The following is a 16,958-nucleotide window of genomic DNA, read 5'->3' on the forward strand; positions in this document are numbered from 1 at the left end:
GATATTCATAGCACTCCTTAGAGCTGCCACATGTGGTACACTGTTTCCTCAGCTGGGACCAGGAGACCCAAACACATAGGTCATTATTACATAGTCAGCAGTAACACAAATACTTTGTGAACATTCCTTCATGACTGTTCTTTGATCTACTTCCCCTATGTAATCTCCAAACACAAAAGAAATAACAATATCTTTTTTTTCAAGTAGGAAAATTAACCCAGTAGTGCATAGGTTCTTCAAAATACAACTTTATTACTGTTACTCAAACTGTCTAGTGCCTAATGACATACTGCAGACATTAAAGGTTAGATGAAGGGAATCTTGCTTTCCCTGAATAAGAGAGATACTGGGATGTAGCTTATCATTCTTACCACGAAGAGATCCAGCTTCAAGTCAGGACTGAATAAGAGCTCTAACAGCTACCAACTAAACAAAACATTTTAGTACAGAAGATATTGTTTAGGTAAGGTATATCCCATTTTTTTGAAGCAACAGATTGTTACAAATAACAGGTAATAATTATTATAGATAACAATTGTTATACTACCATTTGGAACATATCCCTGGGTCCCGGCTTAATGTGTGTTCTTGGCATAAAGAAACAATAACACATACAGCAAGGAGGAAAGAATGCCATTACAAAGACTTAAAAATTAGCTGGATTTGAGAGATTGCAAGGAATATTTTTTTCTTTCAATTGGGAAAGACTCAAACCTATTTATAGATTCTAACTAAGTAAGAAATCTATTATAAAAAGTGCAACAACTAGGGCTACATTCTTCGCATTGTTCCCTGGGTTCGAAATCATAGCAGTGCTGAACATCGGGAAAACAGCAAAGGTATAAGAATTTCTCCTTGCAGCATTGTCACCAAAATCGGGAATAAAACCTCTTAACACCAATGTAGCATTAAGAAGCAGGCACACCTTTATTGCAGCGCTGGGCGGCACGGGGGTTAGACCCTCCAAAGCCGTGCGCACCCCCTTGATAATTCACCTTGTATTTATGTAGTAAAATGTTACATAATCATCATGATTCCAAGGACGCCTATACATATTCATATCTTTTCCCTGAAAAGGTGGTCTTTATTATAATGAGTTCCGAGAAATCATTTCCATAGCCTCCGCCTTTAACTCCTCCTGGTTGCGCACGTGCAGTTTCTTCTGGTGGTCGTGGGCTGGGGTCTCCTCGCTGTGCACTTTTCACCTCTCCTCCTTGCGCAGGTGTAGTCCCTTGGCTCTTGGTCAAACCTCCGTACCAGTTCTCGCTGGGTTTTGCACAACCGTAATGTTCTGTACCATTCTAAGGATATGCTTAGGTAGTTAATTTACGCATCAGGTTGATAAGATAAAGAATTTAAAGAATTTCTCAACCCCCGCAACAGCTCACAGGCAAATCAAATAGCAAGTAAGGCAGAATACAGCATCCCCTCCCCATTATACCTAACCTACTAAACCTATCATTTTGTGATTAAACTGAATTCCATTTAATTTCGAATATTTGTAACAGTATGAAAAGCCTGATTCAGCCATCTTTTGCATCTAACTTTACCCTGGCTCGTGTGTATGAAATTGCCAAATAGCATTAGATAGTCTAGATATCAGTGCTGTAGCACTTCTGAGTTCCAAACAGGTACAACAAGGAAGCAATTTGGAGTCATCTAATACAGCAATATGGCAACAGGAGCAACATTTGTGCCTGCAACAGTGGAAAAATACTGAAATAAAATTCTGCTCAAGTTCATTTGAGTTCAGACAGTCTTTCCTCTTCAGCTCCTAATAAGAGTTTTGGCAAAGCACATTGACCCCACTGCAGCCACTTGTCTCAGAGGTTTGCAGATAGTCTCCAGAGAGAGTTTTCTGTATATCACACTCATTTTCAATGAAATCTCAGGTTTTGCTGTTTGTATAAAGGCAATGTTATTTTAAGGCTGGGATTCACTGTCATTTACATTGTACATGTTTTATCTAACCACTATAAAATCCCAAACACCTTCCCCTTGCACAGACATACCCAGAATACATAACATCCCCTAGCCTTTAGTCTCATGCTCTCTAATTTTAAAACTATTAGAAACAGAGAAATAATTAGGAACTAAGATAGTTAAAACATGGTGTGTTTTTTTCACTGAGAAAGAAACATCACCAGAAAACTGGCATAGGTTGAAAGCTCCACTACATAAAGAAAAAGCCTAGAAAAAGAAGACCTGTTCCTTTGGTTGAACATGGGTTAAAAAAACAGTGACTGTATTTTAGAGCTCTGAAATGACATTTAACTTGGGAGAAAGATGTCAAAGACTCAGGTGTCACCTGCTAGTCTCTCTGCCTCATGAACTTTGATTTTCATATAATCACATCATTTTCAATTACATACAAAATTAGTCTAGCCAAGGGGGAAAAAAAATCGTACATAAGGTTGTTGAGTAGAATAAATTCTTATGCTGTTGTGGTGGGTTAACCTTGCCTGACTGCCAGATGCCCACCCAGCTGCTCTCTCAGTCCCCATCCTCAACAGAACAGGGACAGAATGTATGATGAGAAAGTTCATCAGTTGAGATAAAGACAGGGAGGTTGCTTACCAATTATTGTCACAGGCAAGACAGACTTGACCTGGGAAAAATTAATTTATTACCAATAAAAAATAGAGTAGGATGGTGACAAACAAAGACAAAACCAACAATACCTTCCTCCTGTCTCCCTCTTCTTCCCAGGCTCAATTGCACTCCTGAATCTTTTACCTCCTCCACCCTTCCCCGAGTGGTGCAGGGAGCTGGGTAATGGGGGTTGTGATCAGTTCATAACACTGCATCTCTGCTGCTCCTTCGTCCTCACACTTTTTCCCTACTTCAATGTGGGGTCTCTCTCATGGGATACAGTTCTTCACAAACTGCTCCGGTGTGGATCCTTTCCACAGGCTTCAGTCCTTTAAGAACAGACTGCTCCAGTGCAGGTCCCCCATGGGCTGCAGTTCCTTCCAGAAAACCTGCTCCTTTACCCTGCCAAGCAGCCATTCAAGATTAATGACTAATCCCAGTAAGAAAAACAAAACACCACAAAACAACACAAACCTTAAAATTGCATTAGGTACTTCTAAGATGCTTGGCAGTGATATAATCAGCTAGTTTACGGAAAAGCAGATATCTACAGAATTCAAATTTCTGTCTTTAGCAGCACAGTGCATACTTCCCTTTGTTCTTCACTGATTCAAGTGGACAAAGTCATCAGCATTGCTTATCTCTGCAATCTAGAACCTCTGTTTTACTCCACAGAGAAGCATCTCGGCAGAAAGCATGAAATAAAAAAATAGTTTTCAGGGATATGGCTGTGTGCATGACAGGTTTTCTGAAGTGAGATTTTTAGCACTCCTTAAGCATTTTCTTCTTTCCATACACAACTGTGTTCTATAAAAGTCTCAAGCAATTCACATGTCCCTTTTCACACTTTCAGATTACCTGTAAGACTGGTTAGTAATAATTAGTAGTAATTTTAGGTAGTTGTAACTTTGTAGCTATTTTTTGAACTAAAAATTCAGTTTTTGGAGCACATATGATGTTAATTTGGGCCATATGCCTGCATAATTTGATTATGTTTTAAATAAGAGAATTTCCATGTGTTAAACTAATTCTGTGGAAGCCAAGACACTACGTATCCTCTCTCACGTGCGCTGCTAGCCTTGTAATATCAAGTTCAAGACAGGGATAATGATGTTTGGATTTACAGCATTAGAAAATATTGCCCATCCCAGGCAATAATTAACCTCTTTTCTCCTCTGTAAAACCTAGTATGTGGTGTTTATTTTATTATGAGCATTCTCTTGGTTAGTCTTTCATTCTTTTGGAATGAACTCTTGTTCTCAGTTCACGATCAGTAGATACTGGGTCCATTTCTCCCCCACCCCCCCCCTTCGAAATTCTGAATCAGTCATTAGCTTTTCCACCTCACTTTTTCAGAAAACTGCACCATAACTCCACTTTTTCATTTTATTCTATCTGCCAGCTTATGAGTAGACAATACTGAACCTCACTAACAATAGAATTTTGTGTCAGGCAGAATGAATACCCTTTTAAGGCAGAAAACTGAAAATGAGTGAACAAAGCTGAAGATTAATGAGGATTCCCAGCAAGACACAGTTTCAACCTTTCATAATGAAGTGTGTGGCACTGTAGCAAGAAGTTACTTGTAAAACTTGCTGTTGCTATCCTTTTTACACTTTTGAGTATAACCTTTGAATCATTCTAGATTTCTTCTCTAATGCTTCTGCTATTAGTGTTTATTTTGTTTTTACAGCTTAAAAGTTACTGTGGTTTTTAATTCATTAAATTCATGAGAGTTTAAGTTAGACATCTTCTGTAAGTTAAAAATAGCTAGGAGTTAGTAAACAGTGTTGTAAAATCAAATTAGTTAGAACTATTATGGAAATCATGACAACTTGTCTTCCCAATGCATGACTCCAGTGGTAAAAGTTTTGGTGAAGATAATTTAAGAAGTCATCCCACAGTCCAGGTGAGTATACACCATGTGTAGCTCTAGTTAGTGCAGCAAGACTAAAAATCCTCAGTCCAAAATACAGTTGAGTGAAATGTGTAAGGATCTTACTTTCCTTTCTCACACTTAAAAGGACTAGCTGCCCTGTCACTGAGCAATCTTCCATACTAACTAACATAAGACAAAAAACCCCAGCCCTCCCCCATTCCAAAATAGTGGCTGTTTATATGAAATCCCTTCGATTAACATCAATGTGCATTCAAAAGAAGTGTAAAGTTGTGTTGATTATTTTATTAACAAAAATATGCCTCTCAAATGTCACGTCTGGGTGGAACATTCTTAAGAAGTAACAAAAGAAGTTTGCTCAAATCAAAGTAAATATGCAGATGTCGATGTTCATTACCAAAATCAGCTTTGAACAGATTGGCCTTTAGTGCAGAGACCTGAAGAACAACGTGGCACCAAAATGCATCAAAATGTTCAAAAAGGACTTGTAAAAGTCAGACTCCATTGAATACAAATAAATTTAAGGATTAATTGCACAGTGGTGGGGTGGGTGGAACCAGTGCCAAAGCATATAGGTTTACCTGTCAGGCTACAAAACCATTTACACAAATTGTGTACAAACGAAGTTATGCAAATCATAACTGATTTCAGAAAAATAATGTGCAGAAATCTGTAATTAACATCTAAGTAGAATAGGGAAGTGTGAAGTAGACATTGACTGACTTAGACTGCTGAGGCCCCATCCCTTTCTGTTGTGCATACACAGCTGTGTATTGTGCACATGCAGCTCTGCACTCTGAATTTGGAAGAGGAATCAAGGAATTCACACAGCAGTAAACTATTAAAATGGTAAGAGCAGAGCCTGAAAAAAAAAATGCTTAGTAGCCTGCTAACTTTCCCAGGCTGCCCTTTTTGAAATGAATTAAAATGGTAAGGTATTGATATTGGCAGAGAAAGACTTAAGTGATGTAACAGGCCAAGGCAGGAACTTAACTGAAAAAAACACGTAGAGTTAGATGAAAAAAAAATGCTTCTAAATGTGCAAAAAAAGTGAAAATCTTTTATTATCCTTTGCTCGCAGATGAAAGAACATACCTGTCACTTCCTTGACCTGTTCTTACTTCGCCTTTTAGACCTTAATGATCTTAAATTGCAGCAGCTCAACCTCCAAAATATCCTTACTAAAGCTTATCCTTTCCAAAACACAACTGAGTCCACTGAAGTAATCAGTGGCTCAACTGCTCATAGCATGAATTTAAAAAAAAAAAAATTAATTTCCAAATAAATAACTCGCTGAGCAGAGAGATAAAGTTTTTTTTTTTTCCTGAAAATATAACCTGTTCATAAGCACAAGGAGGAATCTGACAGATGTGAAAATAGAGTACAGTAGTATTAAAGCTGTAGCTCCAGGTAAGGACTCCTACTCTCACCTTCCTAAATCTGTGGGACATTACTGTCTCCAAAGCATTGACATTTGAGCTGCTTGTAAACGAGCTCCTAAGTAACCAGCTTTCAGGGAAGTTTCATTACTGCAGTAATAGAGAACAAAAAAAAAAAAAAAATCTTTATTTTTATATGGCTCTTTCCTCTATGAAAAGAGATAACACAAAATTGATGCTGGTTTATCACTGTAACACAAAACAGGTTCAGGCATTAGTCACAAAATGTTAGTGTATCTATTTTAAACTATAATTTAATGTAGCCAGCCCACACAGATTAACACCTGCTTTTTGGACATGATACTCTTGCTAAAGCAAAGTTTTAGACTCTCTCCAATCGGCAGATGTACGCAATATAAATCTTCACCGGGACCAGTCTCTCAGGCAACAGGATACAATAAACAGGATACTGAACTAAAGGAACTGAAGAGGCTTGGGTATTCATCCCAACTGCATGCTGGCATGCTCCAAGATCTTCAGTATACATCTAATGAGCTTGGTGCCAAAAAACGTATTTTGCGGTATCCATATAACACTTTCCCCTTTATTATCAGAAAAGAGGTAGGAATAAAGAAAATCTGTTCAATATTGAAAGTCTGCATTAGTAATTTAACACCACAAAATAATTAAGTCTTCATGCATTAATTGTAACAATTTACATGACTTAAAAAATCTGCACTGTGGTGATGTTATCTTCTCTGCTCATCACCTCTAACTTGATTCAACTCGGCTTTCTTACATCAGTGAAACGTGCCAAATGCTTCTGCTGTTCCCCACTGCTGAAATATTTTGTGTACTCGAGAAATAAACACTCCTCCTTCACAACTTGCATAGTCCCCCAGAGGGGAGTTTTTCTGTGTTCGGTAAAATATAACTTAAGCAGTATGCCCTACCTTAGCCAAGTTCCATCTTATCAACATTTATACTTACTTGGAAAAAAGAATAAAGATTTGGCTTTGCAAGCAAACTTATTTCATAGGGCAAGTATCATACCAGCCTATATGGCTCAGCATTAAAATAATAAATCCTTTTTAGTTAGAAAACTGAAGAAACTGCTTCTTCACAATCTGAAATCACATCACTGCATTTTGCTCATGAGAACAAAGTTTACAGTCATAAGTTGCACATAAAGGGTTTATTTTAAATGTTTTAAGGATAGAGTTACATCATAATTATAAAAATTACTTACAGAATTAAGTAACAGATTTAAAGTGTTTATACTTCTAAATGCAGAAAACAGGGAACTGTCTACATTGTTCAAAATAAAATAAAAATAATGAAACCAAGCTCTAAAGATGAAGTCATTACCTAATTTCAGAATGTGAACACGAAGACCTTTGAACTATACACATACCAAGAACCATCCAAATTGCACTAATGATGTAAAATTACAAAAAGCACAGCATTTTCAAGGAACCAGAAACTGTTTTTACCGTAATTCTTTTCCCTGAAGCAACCAGTCAATTCTATCTGAAGATAAAGCCTCCATTTTTAAATAATTCATGTAAAGAAGACTTCTATCTGTTACAATACAAAGGGTTTTCCCCATAGTCTACTCCAACATAGTTTAGGGTTTGGCACTCAAAAGAAAGAAGAAAAGTGTAGTGTTTTGCTAATCAACTGCAATTTTATTTTTTCTTTAACAGAATACCTGGTCCCTTCAAATGCTGTATGACACATACAACTGGAAAATTACCTCCCGTTGGCACTATGCTCGTCTCACCGGTGCATTTAATCCTACTAACAACCATTAAAACAGCACAATAAGCAAATTCACAAAAAAACTGAACACAAAATAAAAACAGAACAAAACAAAAACCTAAACATTTTAACATGCAACTTTAGTTTGTTACATTGAACGTTCTAACTCTCTAAGCATGCAAAAAAGGATGGTCTGCATTTAAGGGTTTTTTTCTGTTTAAAAAGTTTTACATGGCAGCCTGACATCACACACACACACACAATATACAACAATACTACAGCAGGTAAATGTGAAAGGCGAGTAACTTTTATACAAAGATCCATGGATCCATGGCTTGTGCCATCACAAGCCCTATGTGATTTTGGAAAATAATGTTGAACCCCTATAACAAGGAACCAACATTTAGTTACCAGGGTAACGCAAGCACTGCATGCAGATCTGAAACATGAGCCTAAAACAAAGCCCAAAGCAGATGGGCAGGGAGTGGAATTAGTCTCAAGCCTCAAAAAGGTGGTTTAAGCTATCACCAAAAAAAAAAAAAAAAAAAAAAGAGGAAAAGAGGAAAAAGAAGATGGAAAGAAATACCCACGCAACAGACAATGGGGATATCTAAAAATAACCATAAAATTTACAGATTATAGATTATATTCTAATTGGCAGAACACGTGGTGTATTCAAGAGGCTTGCAGAAAACCCACAAATGCAAGCCTAACGCTAAAAATGTTCCAGTAGACCTAAACCTCAGATATTTCAAAACAAACCTTGTATTTCTCAGACATATAGCCCAAAGTTCAGTGTACTAGGTTATTCTTGTATCTTGTGTATAATCAATACACTCACTCATTCTTGTTCCACAAATATCAACTTGGGCTCATGGAGCCAGGCTCAGCTTTGAGATTTACATGCAGGACTCTTAAGAGTCAATAGAAAACACATAACAGATCTGCAGGATGAAAACACTGTGTTGCAAATCTGCTCACTTTGTTCTAAAACACAAGGAACATTTAGACTCAGGTACTTAGTGCTTAAGGACTGCACTGAGAAGCTATTCACTGAAAGACAATAGCCTGCCTTTGGTTGCCCATGATGAAATACTGGACATAATGCAATACAGTAGCAATGGACAAAGAATTAAGGTATCATATTTATATGGAGAGTATTTATTACCATTCAACAGCATAATGAGGCACAAGCCTTAAGGCTAAAATATGAAATCAGGCAAAAAAAATGGACAGAAAGGGGCTTAAACCACTGAGTCTTCAATATCAAGAACACCCACAGTAGAGGTCATCCGGACCTCTGATCTCTGATTAACAGCACCTCTCCTGCATCCTTCCACTAATGGGAAAAGGTGGGACATCAGAGTATTTGTTCCTTCCATCAACAGTGTTGACTGTCTTCACATACTGTATTTCTGTGAAGAAGTTCTTTGAAACCTGCAGAGCTCTGCCTTAATGTAACACGACAATTCTGTTGCTGTGCTGATCGTTGTTGCAATTCTGATACTTTTAAAAGCTGCCACACTTATAAACCCTAATCTTCATTTACATTTTGCAAGATTAAAACTGTGAAAGGATTTTGCTGTTGTGGGCTGCTCTTTACATCCACAATCTAATGCAGACGACTGAATCACTGAGACTGCCTATAGCTTCCATTAGACAGTACACCACGGGCATGCAGAACTCTAGTGTTCATAGAATGAAATTCACATTAGCTGCATACCTCAAAGCAAGAACAATGTACACCACAAAAGGCAACAACAGGTTGAAGCTGTAGATTTGTCCGGACACTCCTTATGTGGAAAAGCCAGAAAAGAATAAACTGGGAAGATGCCTTCTTGAACCAAAATGGTTAAAAACAAAACAAACAAACAAAGGAATGCAACAGACTGAGCAGAAGGCAACAAATGCTGCTTCTTCTCTAAAGTAAGTCTTCGATGTAAAAGGACATCCCCTCCCACTCCCCTGGCATGAGATTGTATTTACCATGTGAAATACTAACTACTGTTAGACTTCTAAATCCACACACATTCAGGTTGCTAGGTTTTGATATTAAATAAGAGACTACTGATTGCCAATGCGTAGTCTAAAGTCTTCTGAAGTAGCATATATACTGTTAAAGTTGTGGCACCAAGCACTTGGGTTTTGCTAAGAAGTGTGTATAACAAAGAAAGAAACATGTACAACATTTAGGATTGAAGGCAGCCTTGTTGCATGTGTTTTACTGGTTCCTACAAGTTGTAAATATGGGCCATTAACCTGCATTTTCTAATTAACTGGCTATACAGATTAAATATATTTTTCTAGTTTAAAGCCTTTTCACTGAAAGGTGTGTAAGTCAAACACTTGATATCCTACTACCCTGTGACTAGTAAAAATGCACAAGTGTTTCCATGTACTGCAAGTTCTTAAAAAGCTAAATTTGAAATAAAGTGTAGAAACACAGCAGATTGATGTTACTTGGGTTAGGCACTCCTCAATGCTGCACAAACTGTTTAAACCTTTCAGAAAAGTCACCTCTGTCCCAACCCTAAAAACAAGGACTGCCAGTAGCCAAAAAATTAAATTTAACGTAACAAAAGAAGGCATATCAAAATACCAAACTACACTTGCGTGTGGCAGTTGAACAAGTGAGTGCAAGGTTGAAGAAAAAGTTAAAATCTATGAAAAAATTTAGATTAATGATTACAATACTAGATCAACTTTACACAGCTTGAATTTGCAGCTGTTCTTTGCTTTTAACTCCCTCCTGCCCAAATATATTGACTTCCTTCAAGAAAATGAGTTCTCTTACACAAAATGTGTCATGTTTGTTTGTATTATTCAGAACAAAACAGTTTTGCTGGCAGAGATTGTGGGTTCGCAGGGACATTTAAGCTTTCATTAAACTGGAAAGCAGTCAAGTCTTTGTGTCTACAAATTTTACATTTAATAGTTCCACAAATTTGGCAAAAGTTCACGATGACGTCTAGGATGTCTTCACCAAATCATAGACATAAATATGGAAATCATCATCAAACTTGATGAAATAGACAGATGGTTTGGCTTCAACTTGATGAATGACCATGCCAGTCCTTTTTGAGCCATCTTCTTTGGCATATTCCACTTGTTTGCCTACCAGGCTGTCCACAACTTCACCTGGTTCCCGTTCTGCAGGAGGTGAATCATCTGCAACATAAAAACAGTGTACTTTGGTAGACATTAATGGAATTTTTCAATATGGAAGACAACTGCAGAGTCTTCTTTAAAACTCATATGAAAAAAATCAGGGAAAACAGTGTTTTAAGTACAGAGTATATAGAAAATTAGTTTTGTTCAGACAAGCACCTGACGATTGCCATACTTCTAAAAAGTACAGTTGCAGAAAAATTTTCAAGTAATACTGTCTTCAGTTTTATTAAGACAAGAACAGCACTTTGACTGGTAAGAAAAGTAAATCTTTTGACATGAAGGTTTATGAACAAGTTACAGAAAATGTCTGCGGATAGTTAAATGTAAGCCACCAGCAGAAAAAGGCACTGCGTCTCCTTAACAGAAAGAAAGGCAGCCAAACTAAACCCTCCTCTTCTCACACACATCATTCAAAGTTTCAGTTCATGCATGCCACTGCAACACAAACATCTTGTCTAAAATGTTAGTAAGTGTAAGCTCCTTACTAAAAGAGGCTTTTTACTATATTGGTAAAGCCTAATAATATTATTTTCTTGTCTAGCAAAACCTTGCCAGAAATATCCTTATATTTTATATGATGCCTATGCTAAATCACAAAAAGGCATGTTTTGTAACACACCAATCACAGAAAAAAATGCGATAAAAGGTAAAAGCACTGTAGTGGAGAACTGGAAGCTAATCACACCTTTCTAAGCTTGTCTTCTTTTGGATTAGTTTAAATAAACTTGTGTTCTGTATTCTAGTGAGGAATTTTTTTTAGCAACGGTCACACCTGATGTGGCTTTTATTCTGGAAATCCTAAGCCTTTAAATTAACGTCTTTTTTCCAAGTTTGCATTAAAAATCCCTTAGAGATTTCACCTGTTTTCTTTTCCATTCTGTGAGTTGTGAAAGAACTCCCAAAGGAGGGGAAAGAACCAACAAGGAATGAATAGATTGGCTTGTACTTACACTTAAGATTCTTCCACAAACTTAAGAAGTTTCTCTTTCAATTTTTGTTTCAGTTTCTCTATAAACACACTGTCATACATAGTTATTATCCTCTTAATATCAGTTTTATGTAAAGAGTCTTCCTCAGCAAAGATGCAAGTTAAACTCTGACATTTTTGTTTAGAAGGAATTATGAAGTGTTGACAAAGTTTTAGTATCAGATCCAGCAATACATTTTCTTCTCACAAAAAATAAGCTTAAAACAAGTTATCTAAATTCTGGTCTCCTCACACATGCAAAGGCTGTCTTTGAGAAGACAGAGCTCCCTAGAAATTTTAGTTATAACACTATGGCAAATTCCACCAAGTTTACAGATATACTTCCAGGTATTTTAAAATCTGATTTGAAAAATACTACTCTTAACATCCGATCATTGACTTAAAGACACAATTCAGAAGATCTGGAAAGCATTCAAATTCAGGGAAGGTAGCAAACACTTAGAAGTATTTTGGAAACAGGTAAGCAGTAAATAAGTCTCCTGCTAAGCACTGAGGGAAAAGTGCACTAAAATGAATTTCTTCAATGGAAAGCATATAAGCTCTTTCCCTACCCTCATCCCCAAAGGTGGAAGGAAGCAAAGAAGACTCAAAATACACTCCAAATCCTTTTTAATAGTTAAGACAAAGAACAAATTATTTGAAGGTTCAAATCTGAAAGAGTTTGCTTCATTTCTTTAGGAAGAGGAAGGTAACTTTTTCCATTAACATCTGTGGCTCACTCTTTACAGGCAGCAGACCTGTTGCTTTTTGTTAGAGTGCAGGGAGAGAAAAAAAATCTAAACACATGATTACTGCAGACATTATGCAAATAAGTGCCACTGGTTTATTCAGCCAGCAGACTGTTATCAGTGCTAGATCTGAAGGCAGTCTCAAACTGAACAGATTAATTGTAACTAACACTTATGTAAAGCACTATGTTGCCAACCACTACTCAATCTCTTGAACAATATTTATTCTGTGAAAATCCTTCTAAGTTAATATGAAAAGCCCTGATGACTTTTACTTCAAGAAGGGAGGAAAAAATATTCCTCCTAATCTGCTGAAATACTTTTCTTGCTAGTGCATTGCAACATCTGAGAGAAAATGAATTTTCAGAAGATTAGTAGGTCTTTCCCCCAAGAAACTACTCAAAAGTTTTTCACACTGAAGAGACCTACTCCAACGAAATTAATCTGACTATATTAGTTAGTCCCAAAATAATATTCCCACAAGAACTGCTTTAGAAACACAAATCAAAAGCCGTCTCAACGAGCTGTGATACTTCTGTAAGAAAACAACGGTGGAAAACTTCTGGTTTGTCAATTTCCACTAAAAAATCTGAGCATAACCTCTTCCACAGTAGTATGTACATATTTTCAGGACAATTACAAGTAATTATGGAAAATGCTTTCCCTGCATATGTCACTGCTGATAAAAGTAAGATATTTCAGCAGTTAACACAGATGTTCTTTGTTGTGCTATAACCTTTGTTAGTTGTGATACTTAAAAAAAAGGGGGGTGGGTAACAAACAAGTTCTTTGTTTGTCAGCTTTCCTTTCCATAAATAAAACACAGCCAAACATTAATACAAAAAGATGCCACTTTCCAGAAGAAAACAGTAACTGGCCTACTTACTTGAATCAGGCATAATGCGAAGGTCACCTTCTTTATAATCATCTAAGAGTTGGTACATGTACAAGACGGGATCTTTCTCGTAGGTAATATAAAACCATGTGTTCATAATAGGAGCTCGAGCCAAAACCATCCCCCTCCATTCATCTTTTGAGCCATCCTCTGTCTCAAACATATGTTCCACAGCTTTACCAATCATTGTGTCTGCCAGGTGGGCATCACTAATTCGAGATGAAGCTGAAATGACAGCATTTCATAAGTTCATTCAAAAGCACACATATATGTCTTTGTGAAAAAAATAACCTTTACCCTGATTCATAAACAAATTTGATTGGATAAAGAACAGTCAACTCATATACAAAAGAAACACTGTCCAATCTAGAGAGTTTACTATTGAAGAACTGCAGAACTTCAGAATGTTGTTAAAGTAACAATACATCATTGTACTCTCTATGATTAAACAATCATAATGCATATTGTCAACTCATATACAAAAGAAACACTGTCCAATCTAGAGAGTTTACTATTGAAGAACTGCAGAACTTCAGAATGTTGTTAAAGTAACAATACATCATTGTACTCTCTATGATTAAACAATCATAATGCAAAATAAAGGGAGATCAATCGAGACCACAGCAGTGAAGACTTCTTTGTATTTTAACTAGACACAGGGAGAGGCAGGCAGTGGAAAAGAGGAAGAGAGGCCAAATCACACAGTTCTCTGAAGTTATTAATGAAACTTTGGGGCTTGGTTCCCCCTAATGCCACTCTAGAGACTCCTACCAATAGCTTTGCAGTCAGAAGCAGGAACAACTTATTCTGTTTATAAACTAGTAATTACTTAGGTAAATATTGAACTTTGCAGTTTGAAAAACATGCAGTTTAACAATCCAGTGCTAATTCTGAAAAACAAAAAGTGTTACTAATCAAGTTATTTTGCTTAGAAAATGCTTTTCCCCCCCATTATTAAAAGTACTTAGGGGAAGCACATTAAGAAAAATGTGACATTATTACTGTCAGATGCACACAATAGACAACACAGCCAAGATGGCTTAGAGTTTAAATTTAAACAGAAATATGAATGTTAACTTTACATATGGTTCTTAGGGATAACACTGTAAAAAAAAAACCCTACAGAACGTACTGCATACTACTTAAAGTCAGAAGACAGCACTGCACTTACTGGTATCATCAAACCTTTGTGCAATCAAGAAAATTTACATAGAGCATTTAGATTATCTGCCATGTGATAAAAATGAAATTGACTGGTAACATTTAAATGGTCAGATGTTATCTTGGGGGAAGTCTGGAGAGATTAGCAGAGAACATTTAATAGTAAATGTCAGCTTATATGCATGCGAATCTAGGAGAAAACCCAAAACACTTACCAACTCTGTCTGGAAGAACTTCAAGTGCTGAAACTCTTTCATCTTTGTGCAGTTCTAGTCCATACACACAGTCAAATCCATCATACTTTATAAGATAGAGAGAGGGATTTACAGGAACTTGATCAAGAACTGTGCCCTTCCATTGTGTTACAGGCCCACTCCCTTCTTTCCATCCATGCTGTATTCTGCAGCCTACAATATTTCTTCGTGGCTGAGAAATAGGTTTGCTTGGTCCCACATTGTTTCTATGCTTTCTGTACACAGATACAAACATAATATTAAACAGGTACATACATATTCAAAATTCTACTCCAGACAAGAGCTGTATGCTTTAAGATGGCAATGTATTTTATAGCTTAGTGCGCCTTATTCAAATTAGGGTATAAAGCATATTACACTGTATTGGAAAAAAAGAAAAACATACTGAAAAGTAGTGAAACATTTTTTGATGTGCTTTACAAGGTCAGTTTCCTAATAGCAATTTCTAAAACTAATTTGCTTAAGCCAAAAGAACTATTTTAGCCCTTGCTACACTGAATGTCAAAAGTAAAACTCACCTGATCAGGTCTCAAAGCACAAGGTTACCTGGCAGTATTATAACTTTAGTACCTCGTTGCTCTCTGCAGAACAGTAAACACAATTCCTGTCCCAGGAGGAAGCAGTCAGTGGAAACATTACCAGTGGCTGACTAAAATTCTTCCAAGGCATTTGTTTTCCCTAACCTGTGTTTTCACCTGAAGGAAATTCAGCTTCCTTCTCCATTTACAGGTATTTTTGACTCCAAGTATTTTTAAAGACACATGGTAGCAACAACACTTCTCTAGCATTTCTTTTTAGTATAGCAAAAGAAAAATTATATGTAATAGTAATGTCAATAGAAGGGATACTCCTTAATGGGGAAAATATATTAAATACTTTTTTTGTCCTTCCTCTATTTTCATGGAAGTTGCATGGGAATTCCCTCCGGTGAGTAACAGTTGTTCTGATCAACAGTCATGTAAGCCATTTTACAGTTTCAAATCACTGAAAGTGTTACGCGAGTTTTGTTCTACCCAGTTATTAAAAACACAAATTGACAATTTTAAAACAAATGGAAGAAACTAAGAAACATGATGACAGTATATTGATGATAAGAAATGAATATTATATCTATTGTGGTATGTTACAATGCACATATTCATTCCTAAAAAAGATTATTTAGAGGGTCGCCTGATCAAAATTCTCATGAACGTCAACTAGTTGTAAAATAAATTTTTGTGTTACTACTTGTAGCACACTTCATTTAAATGGCAGTAAAATATGCACACCACTAGCATACTTAAACACAACATCTAAGAGAGAGTATCAGCTGCAGAAAACGATACTCTTTCTTAGCTTAGAGATAGCGACCAAAGAGAAATGTCTCCAGGAGTGATGAATGCTCTCAGAAAAGTCCCTATATGATCCAAAAAAAAGACAAATAACAATCGTACCACTGAAATCCTGGAAGCAGTCTTTCAGAATAATGCACTCACTACGTGACATTGGAATGCACGATGCTGAAGATGTAATCTAAACTATTAAAAACAAGATGTATGATTCCTTCAGCAGCTTGTCCCACCTCCAGACTTTCACTCATCATGAAGATCTTAGCAGGGGGTTTTGTCAAATTTCACTTCAGTTATCATTTGACCTTTTCAGAAAGATCAAACTGCAGTTTTTGTATTCCTAACTTTGCTAGCACACATTATACAGGAACTCCAATCTCTTCCAGTTAAGAGGTACTCTCCCACAAAGTTGGTTCTAATTTTATTCAGAAACTAAAAGCATTTTCACATTCTAGTTCTTGCTCAGGCACATTCTTTTTAAAAAAATTTTAATAATCTCAGTAATAGTTTACTATTACAAAATGAGATCAGAGATCTGCTTCTCGGCACAATAAAAATGAGTTTGTTTTGCATGCGATTCATTTATTTAGTTCTAATGAATCACAGTTCCATTTTAAAGCAGAATAAAATGAACTGAAGATAAAAAAGTTAAAATAGATAAAACCACGTCAGTTTTAAACAGTTTGTCTATGCTACTAATCATCTCATTGTTGAAAAAGGTAAAAATAACACTATTCATGTTCAACCTCACAGTCAATTCTACTTTCTGCCTGTAAAGCATAATCTTCTTTAATGTTTAAATCG

At 36.4% G+C, this 16,958-nt stretch overlaps 1 protein-coding gene across 6 annotated transcripts in view; it reads right to left on the reverse strand.

The window, feature by feature from the left end:
- Positions 1 to 7,057: 7,057 nt before the first annotated feature.
- SPIN1 (spindlin 1) overlaps positions 7,058 to 16,958 on the reverse strand; it is a 62,557-nt gene continuing 52,656 nt past the window's right edge. For all 6 annotated transcript variants that reach the window (XM_068423742.1, XM_068423741.1, XM_068423745.1 and 3 more), the window contains 3 exons: positions 14,788 to 15,041; positions 13,403 to 13,636; positions 7,058 to 10,797 (listed from right to left, as the gene is read on the reverse strand). In XM_068423742.1, the coding sequence (XP_068279843.1) occupies positions 10,598 to 10,797; positions 13,403 to 13,636; positions 14,788 to 15,041 (688 nt within the window). In that variant the 3' untranslated portion in view covers positions 7,058 to 10,597. The remainder of the gene's footprint in view (positions 10,798 to 13,402; positions 13,637 to 14,787; positions 15,042 to 16,958) is intronic.

The sequence above is a fragment of the Nyctibius grandis genome, chromosome Z, assembly GCF_013368605.1.
Source record: "Nyctibius grandis isolate bNycGra1 chromosome Z, bNycGra1.pri, whole genome shotgun sequence".
NCBI classification, from domain to species: domain Eukaryota; kingdom Metazoa; phylum Chordata; class Aves; order Nyctibiiformes; family Nyctibiidae; genus Nyctibius; species Nyctibius grandis.